This window comes from Chelonoidis abingdonii, chromosome 7, assembly GCF_003597395.2.
Source record: "Chelonoidis abingdonii isolate Lonesome George chromosome 7, CheloAbing_2.0, whole genome shotgun sequence".
NCBI lineage: Eukaryota > Metazoa > Chordata > Testudines > Testudinidae > Chelonoidis > Chelonoidis abingdonii.
In genome coordinates, this window is record NC_133775.1 from 63,945,924 (window position 1) to 63,959,764 (window position 13,841).

A 13,841-nucleotide genomic window follows, 5' to 3' on the forward strand; every position below is an offset into this window, starting at 1 on the left:
GGGCTGAGAGTGCAGTCCACGCCATCCTCCAGATCATTAATGAAGATATTGAACAAAACTGGCCCAAGGACTGACCCTTGGGACACTCCGCTTGATACTGGCTGCCAACTAGACATGGAGCCATTGATCACTACCCTTTAAGCCCTACTATCTAGCCAGCTTTCTATCCACCTTTTAGTCCATTCATCAAGCCCATACTTCTTTAACTTGCCGGCAAGAATACAGTGGGAGACCATATCAAAAGCTTTACTAAAGTCAAGGAATAACTCATCCACTGCTTTCCCCTCATCCACAGAGCCAGAATGAAAACCATTGCCATCTGGAGTAGCACACCAAAACCCAGGGCCTCCTATTGATCTGCAATAGAAGGTTACCTAACCAACATTTCCTATGAACAGTGTATCTGGCTGCTTTTGAAGGTGCAGTCAGGGGAGTCGTCATGGTTTGTGCTCAGATTTGGGGGTGGGGGAGAATAACTATTTGCCAAATGGTTATGGAGAAAATAGGTTGGGACACATCTTACCTGTTTGGTTTCTGTGAGAGGGGCGGGATACAGATGCCATCGATTTTTAATAAAAATATCACGAGTAGAGTATCCTGTAATATGTAACCATCCTAAACAATTCTTTTTTCCTTCTCTTTGATTATCATGAGCATAAGAGCTGCCATACTGGATCAGACCAATGATCCATCTCACCCAGTATCAGTCTTCTGACAGTGGTCAGAGCCATTTGTTTCAGAGAGAACGAACAGAACAGGGAAATTATCGAGTGATCCATCCTGTCATCCAGTTGTAGCTTCTGGCAGTTGGAGGTTTAGGGACACCTAGCACATTGGGTCCATCAATGGACCTATCCTGCAGGAACTTAGCTAATTCTTTTTTTAACCCAGTTATACTTTTACACTGGACTTGCCAGAGTTTATGCATCTTTCTATTTTCCTCAGTAGGATTTGACTTCCAATTTTTAAAGAATGGTTTTTTGTCTCTAACTGCCTCTTTTACTCTGCTATTTACCAATGCTGGCATTTTTTTTGGTTCCGTCTACTGTTTTTTAATATGGGGTATACAGTTAGTTTGAGCCTCTATTACTATGTTTTTAAATAGTCTCCATACAGTTTGCAGCCATTTCACCCTTCTGACTCTTCCTTTTAATTTTAATTTAACTAGCTTTGTCATTTTTGTATATCTCTCCATTTTGAAGTTAAATGCTACTGAGGCGAGTTTCATTGGTATCTTCCATCTTACAAAGATGATAAATTTAATTACATTATGGTCACTATTACTAAGCGGTTCAGCTATATTCACCTCTTGGACCAGATCCTGTGCTCCACTTAGGACTAAATCAGAATTGTCTCTCCTCTTGCGGGTTCCAGGACTAGCTGCTCCGTGAAGCAGTCATTGTTGGTGTCTAGAAATTTGATCTCTGCATCTTGTCCTGAGGTGACATGCACTCAGTCAGTATGAGCATAGTTGAAATCTTCCATTATTATTACATTTTCTGCCTTTGAGCCCAGTTGTCCTGAACATTTCACAGTCACTGTCACCATCCTGGTCCGATGGTTGATAGTACTTTCCTACTGCTATACTCTTGTTGTTCAAGCATGGAATTTCTATCCATAGAGATTCTATGGTATAATTTGATTAATTTAAGACTTTTACTTCATTTGACTCTGTGTTTTTCAATATAATGTCACTCCCTCACTAGCACGACCTACTCTATCATTCCTATGTATTTTGTACCCTGGTATTACCAAGTCTACAAAATCTAATATATCAATATCCTCACTTAACACCAGGCACTCTAGTTTGCCCCCCTTAGTATTTAGACTTCTAGGCTTCCTCACTGCATCTCATGGGAATTGTATCTGTGATTGTACTGTATTTGTCTGAAGTTAAATACTTTGGGCACAATATTTGCAGTCTCATGCTTTTTATAAACCAGTTAAATTGCCTTGTAAACAGAAGTGCTATGATGCTAAATATACTCTTCTGATTTGGTGCAGGTCTCAAGTCAGCCATGCCTCCAGCAGACACTTTGCTTGCTCCTTCCACTGCTGGAATTTTTCATCCAAAAATTAGACCCTCAACTGATAACTCAGGTAAGAAACATCTTTTTGGGCAATCTACCTCATGGATCTGGATCTTTGTTATTAAATGAGATCACATCTAGTGAGTTGTTTCATGGCCTGATTTCTACCACTTAGCAAGAATGAAGAGTTCTTAACTTTATTTTGATTCCTTCCTACACTGTTTTGATGGCTTTGCTATAGTGTTTGCTACACATTGGTTCACATCACTTTTGGGACTCTGTGTCTCATTTTTTCCCCTGGGTTTAGGACAGTGATGGCGTATGATGTATGTTTCTCTTTCAAATGCATTTTGGGTTTTTATGTAAGGATTCCATTTTTTGAGGGGTGGGGGTGGGGGTAACATTTTGAAAAGCTCCAGGATACTTGCTTTTGTTCCATTGATGCAGCTGTTGTCCTGATCTAACTCTCTAGATTTGAGTGAACTCAGACTTGATGGTCATTGCAATCGCCAGTTGAACAGAGTTTTTTGTCTTATTTGTTTCTTATTTGAAGGGGCTTCATCCAGATCTATTTTCCTGCAGGTGTTTGCAATGCAGGCTTCCCTCTTTGAGTTGGATCCCCCAGATCATGTTCGCTTGGCAACACTGGATCTGCTCTCTTCTATGGGGAAACTGTTTATGCCACAAGAAATCCAGGTAAATGCACTGGAGGCAACATTTTGCCCTGAGCCATTTGTATATATTATTAATGGGTTGTGTTCATGGAATATATAGTACAGTGCCACTGGACAGTGGTTCTTGGAGACATTGATTTTCAAACCAGGCCATAATACTTCTATGGCAGTTTTATATTCCAGTGAGACTGTTTCTGTTACTCCCATTGCCTGTAGGATGCTGGGTGCATTCATTTGTATATTGTTTTCCAGGAGCTGGATAGAAGGGCTGATGTCTGAGCTCCAGATGGGAAGGAATGGGTTTTGTGTACATGTTCTTTCTTACTATGTTTTTTGCCAGCCAAGGCTGTTGCAGACTTTCTCAACCTGTAGACTCTAGGCTTCTGACTGGAATATTTCTTTAATGATGAATCAGGAGGGCAGGATATGCTGATTAGCTTGCCACAAAAATCTGACTAGTGTGCGCTCCCCTTTCAGGGGCAAGTTATACCCAAGCTGTCATATCTCTTTGCTTCTCTGTTGGCTGACAAGACTTGGCTGATCTACCAACATGCACTGGAGGCATTCACTCAGTTTGCAGAGGTAAGACTGACACCACATATTAGCTCTGTTAATATTTCCTTGTATGTTAGTTCCTCTAGCATCTTAATTTTTGTTGCTCTTCTCTGAACTCTCTCCACTTTGTCAGTATCTATCCTGGAGCAAAGTGCTTGAAACTGACCTCAGTATTCCATATGCTATTGCACGAAAATAAAAGCATTAACAAAATGCAAGAGAAATACAGTGGCCCAATGAAGCAGAAATGAAAGAACAACAGATTTCCAGTATTGTTTTAAATATGCCCCCCCGCCCCCAATCCTCTTAACACAGAATATTTTCCAGATTGTTTTGTAGATGCTCAATGTTTCATCTTTATTATGACTGCATTGAACATTAATCCACTAACCAACTTTTTCTTGCTCAAAAACTTTGACAGGCGACAAGGCATGAAGATGTAGTTCCACAGTGCCTTAATTCTGAAGAAATTAAAAACAAAGTTGTTTGCTTTCTGGCCAAGGTATCTTATTGAATTATTTTACTGTTGTCTTCCTTGATAGAAGAGGGGCTCTTGCCCACAGTAAACTGACACGACTGCTCTATAACTGGAATCTCATTGTTTTTTTGAGCCTTTTCATGCCTGCTAAAGTTGGCTAGAATGAGGAACAGTGATGGCAAATGCTGTGCAAGTTTCCACCACAAACTTTCCCAGTGCACCTCAGCTCTGATTTGTTAACATCCCCTACTATTCCCTTCCTGAGTACAAGGCAACTAAATTGGCTGCTGCTTCGGGTAGGTGAAGAGGCATCCATTAGTGAGATGAAAGATTGCAGCTCACTTGTGTTCAAAGCAGTTTTAGCTCCCATGTGTCATTTTTTTTGTGTACCAATTAAAATGGGCACCTAACTGAAAATAAGTGACTAGCAAGTGCATTGATTTTCTTCAGACAGAAGCCTCCACAGAGAGTTTTGAGAAAAAACTAATGGAAGAGTATTTTGTACTTCCTAGAAGAGGACTAGTAAATGCACTGAACCCATGACCATTAAAAGGTGAAGAGTTGTCTCTGCTGTTAACAACCCTTGCCCCCTTTTCTGTGCCAGCTTTCCACTGGCCAGCAGCACTTCAGAGGGGACAGCACAGGAGTTTTTGCCCATTGTACTGCATAGGGGAGAGGCAGCAAAGCAACTGCTACCTGCAGATGTCAGACATGAAATGATGCTCCAGCAGAGCTGCTGTAGCCAACATCAGACTGAGCTGTTCTCCCAGCCTAGCGCCATACGTTTGCTGGTTAAAGCCTTGCTGAAGAACTGCAGTTTAGAAAATAAACAGATTACATTAAAGAGTATTTTCATTGCCAGAGTGTAATACTCAAGGGGTGGAGTCTTAGAGGCTGGAAATGCTGCTGTGTTTGGGTTTGCTTAGTTACCTCTGCTGTGGCTTTTCCCTCAGGCAAGGCAGGAAGAGGAGACAGCAGAAGCAAGGGCAGAACGAATGAAACAGGAAAAGGCTGTCTGCAGTGTGCACTTGCTTAAAATGAAAATTAATGCTGAGCCCCATTCTCCATCCGAGGTAGGTGTCTCTTTGAAAGCAGCTGGACTAGGTTTGTATTAGTCCTTAGCTGTGCCCTCATCCATGGGGAATGGCGCTGTCCTCCTCCTGGCACTTGCTGTGAAGAAGGCACATCCTCCTGAGCTGACAGGGTCTTGCTCTCACCCACCTGCTGCACTTCAGTGCTGGGCTCTGTACTGCCCTTGCAACTGCCACAGCCTCTATCCTCTTTCTGGACTGACAGAGGGAGCTCGGAAAAGCTGTGCCAGTCAGGAGTCCTGGCCTGCCTCTGGTAGTCCTGTCCAACCCCTGGAATTTCTGCTAGCCCTCAGGTTCCAAGCATCGGACAACAGGCCAGTTTTGGAAAGGTTAAGGGGGTGTTAATGTGACTTTCAATTTCTTGACAATACAAGGCTGTCAGTGGCAGGGATGAGAAACAAACCCATCTGTTGAGCTGGGCAGAGCACTCCCTAATGCTGAATACAGCGAGGCTCCCCATAAATGGCTGAGCTCAGTGCAGCACATTCCATCCTGTAACAGTTGTACTGGCTGCTTTGATTACAGGATAGCTGCTAACCCCTTAATACAATACTTCAGGCACATTCAAGACTAGTTCTTTTGTTCCTAGCTGATTAACACCTGTTAGACTGGCATAAGTCAGGGCTATGTGATTTCATTTCTCTCCCTTCTCCCCAGTTGTTACTGGGGGGGACGGATGGGGTGTTCAGATGTACCCTATTGCCTTGTACTCACTCAGGGAGGAGCATTTAAATGGGAACCTGTTGGCCCTCAGCCTTATGACACTGAAAGGAACTCTGTCCAAAAGTCAGGAGCCTCCATGCCTGTGTTAATTGGGATACTGCACTTTATATTGAACCAGTAAGTGAGACATATAAAACTTGGTTAGGAGAAATTCCCACAGCTTTAAGCACTGACTTTAAACAGAGAGGTAGGAGCCTCAGAGGTGAAACCTACATGAAACATCCCAGCTGAAGGGGCTTGTGTGTGTGACTACAGGGCCTGGTTATTTTTCATCTAAGAAGTTGAGGATGTGGCCTGTATCAGTGGGATTGTAAGTAAATAGTAGAGGTTTAACAGCTCACATTTTAATCTGCAGCCCTTAGCAAAGAGAGCTTGTCACTCACCCTGTGAGGAGCAGTACAAGTCTGCTATAGATGCTGCAGAGAGTGCGCTGGAAGCTGTGAAACTGCTGCTGCAGAAAAGCCCATCTCCTGCTTGGCTTGCAGTGAAATTAGAGGCTCTACAGACGGCAGTAGCCATCTTAAGAAACGCTGTACGGTAAGGTGTTAGACACTGAACAGCTCAGTACTGGTTTAACACTGGGGAGATCACAGCTGGAAAATGAACAAACTGAAAATAAGGGGAGTTACCAGTGATACCCTTCTACAAAACAAACACCCTGATTTTGATTCACCCACTGTAAATACAACTTTGTTTAATGTACCTGAATGTGTTAACTTTTAAGGCAGAAGGCCTGTCTTCCAAAAGAGTTAGTTAAATTCAACATCTTAACCCTTCCAACTGATTCCATGTGCTGCTCTAACGTGGACCAGGGAAAGCTTAGGATTGTGTAGTAAGGTATTTGAATCTTTTGTAAGAGAAAATGGACCATAATTGTCCCTGTTACATCTACAGAGACAGACACTTTTGTATTAAATTGGTAACAATGAATTTGTGAAGTTTGAGTGTATTTTAAAAAGCAAGGCTCTAGTCTCTCAGGGAGAAGACAGGCACCTGAGCTGCTCTGTTCCACTCAGACACTGTACTGATCTTCTGAAAATAATCTTTATTGGTCAGGTTAAAGAGCACAGTGAATTTAGAGCTATGATACACTGTGTGTTAAATACTCTTTCCTTTAATGGTCTCCTAGCACACTGCACCCACCCAGCCATTCATTCTGGTAGAACAGCAATAAATAGGTCATCAGAGTAAACTGTACAGTCTAAAAAGTTAAGGAGCCCCTCCACTCTGGCTTATTTTTCTAATAAATTTTATTAACGTTTGTGCCATTTCTTTTTATCTGAACTAATGCAATTTTCAAGAGTTTTCCAGAGCAGTGATGATTCCTGAAACAAGAGTATAAATCATGCTTTCAGCTCCACCACACAAACCATTCAAGCTGTTCCAATTTCCACTCGCCAGGGCTATGCACCTCACTTGTACATATGGCTTCAGTACAGGCTGGAAAAGGAGCATCCTGGTACAGGAAGATAGGCTGCATTGGGCTCTCGCTGACTGCAGGGGCAAGCGCCTGCCTTCCTGGTAAAATAGTGTTGGTGAGGTAATAATCTAACACATCCTGGAAGCAATAGGCCATAGACTGCCCTTGTGTTTTCCCCATCCATCACCAGTTAGTGTCATCTTCCCAGTTCACCTCTTCCTCTTCACCCCAGCCTGCAGTTTCAGCCTAGAATAATTACAAACTGTGTCAGTAAGAACACACCAGCTGACCGTCATGCAGAGTTACACCCAGCCATGTAAAATAGATACATTAACCCAACCCCTGAGAACTAGCTAGACATCAGTGGGGCCCCCTGCTTCTGGGGGAATTCCTGTGTGGTTCACAGCTGGCTGAGAGTTGTTGGAGTTCTACCTCCCTGACCCAGGTTTTTGGTAATCCTCTGGCCTTTGAGTAAAGTGCACAGCTGGTCGGTTACTGGCTGGAGCAGCAGCAAAATGAATGTGCTGTAATGCCATGCACCCCTTCTTGAGGGCCTGCTAAGGGGGTGAGAGAGACACACACACACACACAGTCCTTGCCCCAAGGCCACTAGTACTAGAAACCACCTCAGTAGACTCAACAAGAGTGTCATGTTTGCTGGACTAGCACCAGCTCTCACCCAAAACCCCTGGCAGTTCTAAGTCCAGCATCCCCCCATTAAATCTTTATATACACATCGTATTCCATTTTAGAAGAGCCCATAGACATAGTAGATGAAGCAGTAAGTGACCTAAATAAAATATTACTGGGGCTGAAAATAAAAAGGGGTGACCAGACCTGTCTGTGCTTTGCCTGCGCTGAGCACCCACTGGTACTTGTTGTGACAATTTTCTGAGCAGAGCTCAGCTGTCCCACTTCTAATAATTTACTCCCTGTGGTACCAGAAAATAAGCAAATATGTGCTATTTTTAGAAACAAGCCATCTCTTCCTCCCAGAACAGTTCAAACAAAGCACTTGAAACACTGCATTAAGGAGGAGCTGTTGGTAGGCAGTTAAAACAGCAGCTGCTTTAAAATCACTTTGGGTGAGGTTTCAATCACCCTTGGAAAGCTCTGGTAAAACAGCTTTGCAGAGAGGTTCTGTGCATCATTTCTAAGAACCTGAACTCTCCCACCCAGAGGTAGGAACTTACATGCTACAGTGAGGCCTGGCTCATAAATACATCCCTTCCTGCAGTTTTGTGAGGAGCCACCATGGAGCTCTGCACTATGATCAAAATAGCCTCTCTGTGAAGCCTGTTCTCCCTGTCCTAGTTAGGTCAGCTTTTAGACTGTTTTCCCCACCCCCAGACTAAAATAAAATCCTTGTGCTGCAATCATTTCGGACCACAGCAGTTCAGCCACTCACTGGCCTGAGACACAGGAGACCCAGCATCAACTCCCTGCATGGGACCGGGCAAGTCACTAACCTCTATCTGATAACACTTCCCTACCTCCCAGAGTGTTGTGCAGATAAATGCATTAGGTGCTCAGATAGTATGATCAGGGCCATATCAGTACATTAGATAGCAATGGTTTCCAAAGGTGGTGTGCATTAAGCTAGCACTGACCAATTATTTAACACAGCTAGGAGAGTCAGGTGTTTTGCAGTCAAACAATGGTTTAAAACCAGTCAGTCCCTGCTGTGACTCGCAAATAGGAGTAAAGTATGATGGCACCAAGGTGGGGTAACAGCAGCAGTCCCCCTGTTCTTAGCCATATCACACAGCAGAGGAACACATGCTATTAACACAGGAACTGTTATCTCTAAGGGAGGTGAGGGCTCCTCCCTTCCAAAGGGCTGAGGAGGAAGGTGTCTCTATACACCCCCCTTTCTCCATACTCTGGTGGCAAATAGGGGATGTTCCCTTTCCTGCTAGCACTGGCAGTGATTGTGCTTTTTCCTGCAAGGCAGCCTCAGCCCCCCTCAGCTGTGACAGGTCACCCTGTTCCATTTCAGAGACAGGCTGTTTGAGGAGGGAGAACAGCCTTTCCTGCTTCTACCCTTCTTAGGAGCACCCAAAGCCCAGGACTCAGTCAGATAAGCAGATTGTTCCACATGCAGAGCCATAACTCTGTCCCTCACTGCTGCAGAACACAGCAGCAGTCCTTGGACCCTGTGACAGTCCAGCAGAACGTCCAAGTCATGTGCCCAGTTCAATAAGCAGCCTAGGACTGTTTTGATCTGTCTGGTACATTATACAGACACATGACGACAGAAAGCAGGATTACACACCGCTCTACCACTCCCTACAGAGAATACACAGGTTTCTAGCACCACTGGCTATTGTGAACGAGCTGTTTCTTTCTTCTTTTCAGATCGTACAAACCATTTAAAACGAGTTCGTTTGCAAGCTGCATAGACACCCTGCCCCTCCTACTTTATAGTAGGTTTATCTTTTAAAAGGGATTACAGAACTAATGAAAGAGTCCCAGAACCAAAACATCCCATTTAATGCCATGCAGTTCATGCTGTACCCCACAATGTGCTACAGCTGAGAGTGGAATTTAGACTCCCAACTTCTTCAAATCTTTGGCCACTCCACTGAATCTACAAGTTCACACTTGTGTTGAAGGTATCTGTCTACTAGAAGCTGGGCTAGGACAATCATATTTCACACAGGCCACTGAACAGCCTCTATCTGGATCTGAGCTCAAGAACTAGAAGGAAAAGTTTATATCCTCTTCCTAGTCCTCAAGCCACTGTGCCTATTTGTTTTAAAGGCCAGAGGTTCACCCAAACTGTACTAATCAGTTTCACATGCCTCTTATCATATCTGCAGCTACAAGAGCTGATCAAACTGACATAGTGCCTGATAAGATGCATCATTCAGCACCTCTACAGCAGTCAACTGATGTCCACCTGTTTCCCCACCTGCAAAGATGCCTTCCTCTCCCCCATGTTATCCACTGTCTAGATGAAGCTGCTGAGGCAGCATGCACTGTGCCAGCACTGCACAGATGACACCCTGCTGCTAAGGACTGAGGCATAGTGGCAGGTTTGTGCAGTACCTGCTTGCATTTTGCATCCCTTGAAATGGATTTTGCCTTCTACAATTTGCCACATCACTCAATATAATCCCCCCCAACCCCCCTGTATTCTCACCTCAGTGACTTCAGCTGCTGCAAATTTGGATGAAAACTGCACTATCTGGGAGGTATCCTCTCCACTGGAAACTGCACTTAAGTGACTAAGAACAACCGAGTCTGTCCTCACTTCAGGTAAAATCAGGAAAGCTGCAGATGGTTTAATATCTGGGGTCATGTCAGCAAACCAGTCCAACTCAGGATCTCGCACTGGTTTCCTCTTCACTTGGATCGTGAACTCTTCTCCTAAGCCAGACTCCCATGGAGACTTGGGAGACTTTTCCAGGAATGCTGTTTCTCTCAGCTGGTCTGGGTGGTCCCAGCTGTCATTGCTCCAGCAATTCGCAGGGCTGGACATTGGGGGAGGACTGGGTTTGAAGCTTTTGGATTCTCTGCTCAGCTGAAGGGCACCAGAGAGTGGCCTCTGCACTTGGACTCCATCAGCTCTCGTAACACTGAGGCTGTTTCCTGAGAACAGTTCAGGAGCAGGACTGCTGGGCTCAAAGTTGTCCGAGGGTTCCTTGTCCACATTATGAACAACAACATAGGGCTCAGTGCTGCCTTGTGGCTCCATAGGCCGGAGCTGTATGTTCACAGTTTTCTGAGTCTCAGGCTCTTCAGACTCGGTCCAGTCTGGCCATTCCTCTGCTGGCTTTTCAGAAGGATTCAAAGGGCTCCTGCTGCTTCCCACAGTATTCATCGCAGCAGGATCTCCATTCAGGGATAGCTGAGGGTCTTGTTCAACTGTGGAAGACACAGGAATTACACACCTGTTTTGGATGGTGCTAAAGTGTGCCTTTCCCATAAAACTGGGAATGTAAATTATACCTAGAACTCCCACAATGCCTAAGTCTGTCAATAAGGAAACACCACACCAGCCAGCTGGCCTGAAAATAGCCTGCTCAGGAGCAGCCACACTAGATCAGAACAATGCTCCACATGGCCCAATGCCTTTTCTCCACCAGTGATCTATACTGATGCTTCAAAGTGCTGCTAAAGGAGAAGGGAAAGCAGGGCAGAAATGCCTCTGCCTCAGAAGCAGTGACCAGCTTCCTGCCTACAGTGGGAGGGTTACTAAGCTTGGAAGATCTGACCAGCAAGTGCCCAGGGCCTGCTAAGTTGCTACTGGACAAAGGCAAAGGAGAACTGAAACACAGATGGACATTTTGGATCAGCTTGCTGAAGACAGGGGAGCAGCAAGTGCACGAATGGTGCCAAGTGCAACTAGCTAGTGAGTCATGACAGCCTTCAGCTCATTGCTGGAGCTGCTCTCCTACCTAGCTATGGGAGGGAAGGTCAGGGCACATAGGAAATCTCTGTGGTAAAAGGGCCAGGGTGCAAAGGCAAACAAACACGCCATTATGGGTACATATCTATGTTGCTCAGATTGCCAGCAGTGTCATTGTTTACTTCAGTCTTCCCAATTATCTTCCATCCATCCCCATGCAAATCAAGCACTGAGAACCCCTCTCCAGTACTTAGCTTTCCAAAGGTTAAACATACAAACTGTTCTCCTAAACACTGTGTTATGTTCTCCACTCCCCACATTTCCTGGCTCCTCTACCTGTCAGGTACATATGGCAGTGAGTCACTCAACTGAAAATGGCACCTCTGTAGCTATTTCAAATCAGCAGGAGGCAGCGCTGTTGTGCTACCACCAAAAAGGATATTCTTCATTAGTGTTTAGTAGCAAGGACAGCTCCAGTAAGAAAGCTCTGGAGGTTTACCTGTCTTTAAGGCCACCTGAGAATCTTTTCTTGGCACATGTTTCTCGCTGCTGAGAGACATGTTTCCAGCAACGCGGCACTTGGGGAACACACTGGAAGAGTTGTTCTGCAGGGGCTGGGAGAGCTGACTTCTCTGGTTGCTAATGTGAGTTGGGGAGTCTGCAGGGATACAAAGCAAAAACACAAAGGACACTCACTCAATAGCTGCTGCTCTGCTCAGAACAAAGGCACAACAGAGATCTTCATTACATTCAATTGCTAGGATGAAACCCAAGATGGCCCACAGCATTGTGTAAACACAAGCCACCTTCATCTGCAGCACGGAGATCTGACTCATGGAGACCACTGGCCCAGCATGAAGTGATCCAAAGGGATTCAAACCACACTGGATCAAGATGGAAACTTGCAAGCACATGCTTGTGGTAGTCATGGCCTGCACCTCTAATTCACCCACAATCTACTCCATTTTCTGCAATTTGCTGGGTCTGCAGATTCCTGGCAACTTGCTAAGGCAGCCTTTGAATTGGCAAAATGTACTTGTGCTCTACATTTGAGGTCTGGGTGCTTTGCAGACCCCTGGGTGAACGCAGCAGCCATCACTGCACTTTAATGAAGTGAAATTAATATGAGCCCCATTCACATCCTATTATCATGCATCTAAGATGGCAAACAGTGTTTGTTCAACCATCTGTCTCCCCAATACAAGTTTCTGCTCTGCAGGTCACAGTCAGTCACAAGGTTCCACAGGGATTCTCATGTTATCTCCTCCCTTGGCTCCTCTTTCCCTGCCATACACATGCAAAACAAACTCTCATAGGCTGTGACGTAAACCAGTCTGCTGTTCAGTACAGGAACCAGCTGATTGAGGTGTTTCAGCACACAGCAACAGGCAGCCGGCACTGGTGCAAATGAAGCCAGTCACTATGGCATTGCCTGTGTAACACTAAACCCTGACTGGATCAGCAGCAGCAGGGACTGGACCTTGGACCTCTAGATCTTAAAATCTGGAGTCTCTTCTGCCTGAGGTAGAAGAGCCAGGTCTATTTGCCAAGGATGTAGGAGGCTCAAACAACTTCTGTTTGAGGTCCAGGCACCACTCAAGGTGGACAGAGCACCATACTGTGATTTCTGTCACTTTGTGTATCTGCACAAATGCAGTCCCCTAATGTAACACACTTTACACCAGTATAGGGTGGTTTGTATCAGTGTGGCTTTGATTGGTTCCTTCCGGGGGGCCACTTGGAACTGGGGTACCACTGAGCCTGCCTGACTCACCAGCCTGGGCTCCCTTTCAAACTGTGGTGCTGTGATAAGTTGCCAAGCTCTCCAACCTTGCTCTTTCATCAGCATACAGATAGGGACACACCCAGCTGCAGCTTCAGATCAGCCTTGCATGGGAAGGCTCAGGTAAGGCACCTCCCAGTTGCAAAGGCATGCACCCCCCTCTGGAGTACAAACCCAAAATTATACTGTCTTACGCTGCACAAGCAACTGTACAGCGTAAGCTCATAAAATTCACCCCCCTCCCTCAATATAGAGAGACACATGCAACAGCTTTCTCCCCCAAGTTACAATTTCCACACACACTGGTTTTATACCAAACGAAACAAGTTTATTAACTACAAAAGATAGATTTTCAGTGATTGCAAACAGATCAAAGCAGATTACCTTAGTAAATAAACAAAACTGCAAACTGAGCTTAACACACTAAATAGGTAGGATATGAATTAGCAAATTCTCACCCTGAGTGATAAACAGGCTGGCAGATTCTTAAGGCACAAGCATCTTTGGTTTTCTCAGGTTTTCAGACACAGACTAAAAATCCCTGTAGCCTGGGACCATCATTTCCCCCAGTTCAGTCCTTGCCCCTTTGGAGTTTCCAGATGTGTTGTTGTAGGGGGAGTGAGGTACCATCATGATATCATTGTCCCCCTTTTATATCTTCTTCCCACTTGCTGGAAAGCTCCTTTGCTGTGACTTGGGTCAAGCAGTTCCCATTGTATAGTGCTATCTCTGA

At 44.9% G+C, this 13,841-nt stretch overlaps 2 protein-coding genes across 10 annotated transcripts in view; one reads left to right on the forward strand and one right to left on the reverse strand.

The window, feature by feature from the left end:
- Positions 1–6,764, forward strand: part of FIRRM (FIGNL1 interacting regulator of recombination and mitosis) — a 34,524-nt gene extending 27,760 nt beyond the window's left edge. For 3 of the 4 annotated variants that reach the window (XM_075067939.1, XM_075067938.1, XM_075067940.1), the window contains 6 exons: positions 2,005–2,100; positions 2,613–2,726; positions 3,182–3,286; positions 3,681–3,761; positions 4,691–4,810; positions 5,907–6,481. In XM_075067939.1, coding sequence (XP_074924040.1) covers positions 2,005–2,100; positions 2,613–2,726; positions 3,182–3,286; positions 3,681–3,761; positions 4,691–4,810; positions 5,907–6,092 — 702 coding nt within the window. In that variant the 3' untranslated portion in view covers positions 6,093–6,481. Of the gene's footprint in view, positions 1–2,004; positions 2,101–2,612; positions 2,727–3,181; positions 3,287–3,680; positions 3,762–4,690; positions 4,811–5,906 lie in introns of all 4 variants that reach the window. The other variant, XM_032806144.2, reaches the window with a different exon arrangement.
- SCYL3 (SCY1 like pseudokinase 3) overlaps positions 6,577–13,841 on the reverse strand; it is a 29,335-nt gene continuing 22,070 nt past the window's right edge. For all 6 annotated transcript variants that reach the window (XM_032806157.2, XM_032806153.2, XM_075067941.1 and 3 more), the window contains 3 exons: positions 11,825–11,983; positions 10,117–10,841; positions 6,577–7,217 (listed from right to left, as the gene is read on the reverse strand). In XM_032806157.2, the coding sequence (XP_032662048.1) occupies positions 7,155–7,217; positions 10,117–10,841; positions 11,825–11,983 (947 nt within the window). In that variant the 3' untranslated portion in view covers positions 6,577–7,154. The remainder of the gene's footprint in view (positions 7,218–10,116; positions 10,842–11,824; positions 11,984–13,841) is intronic.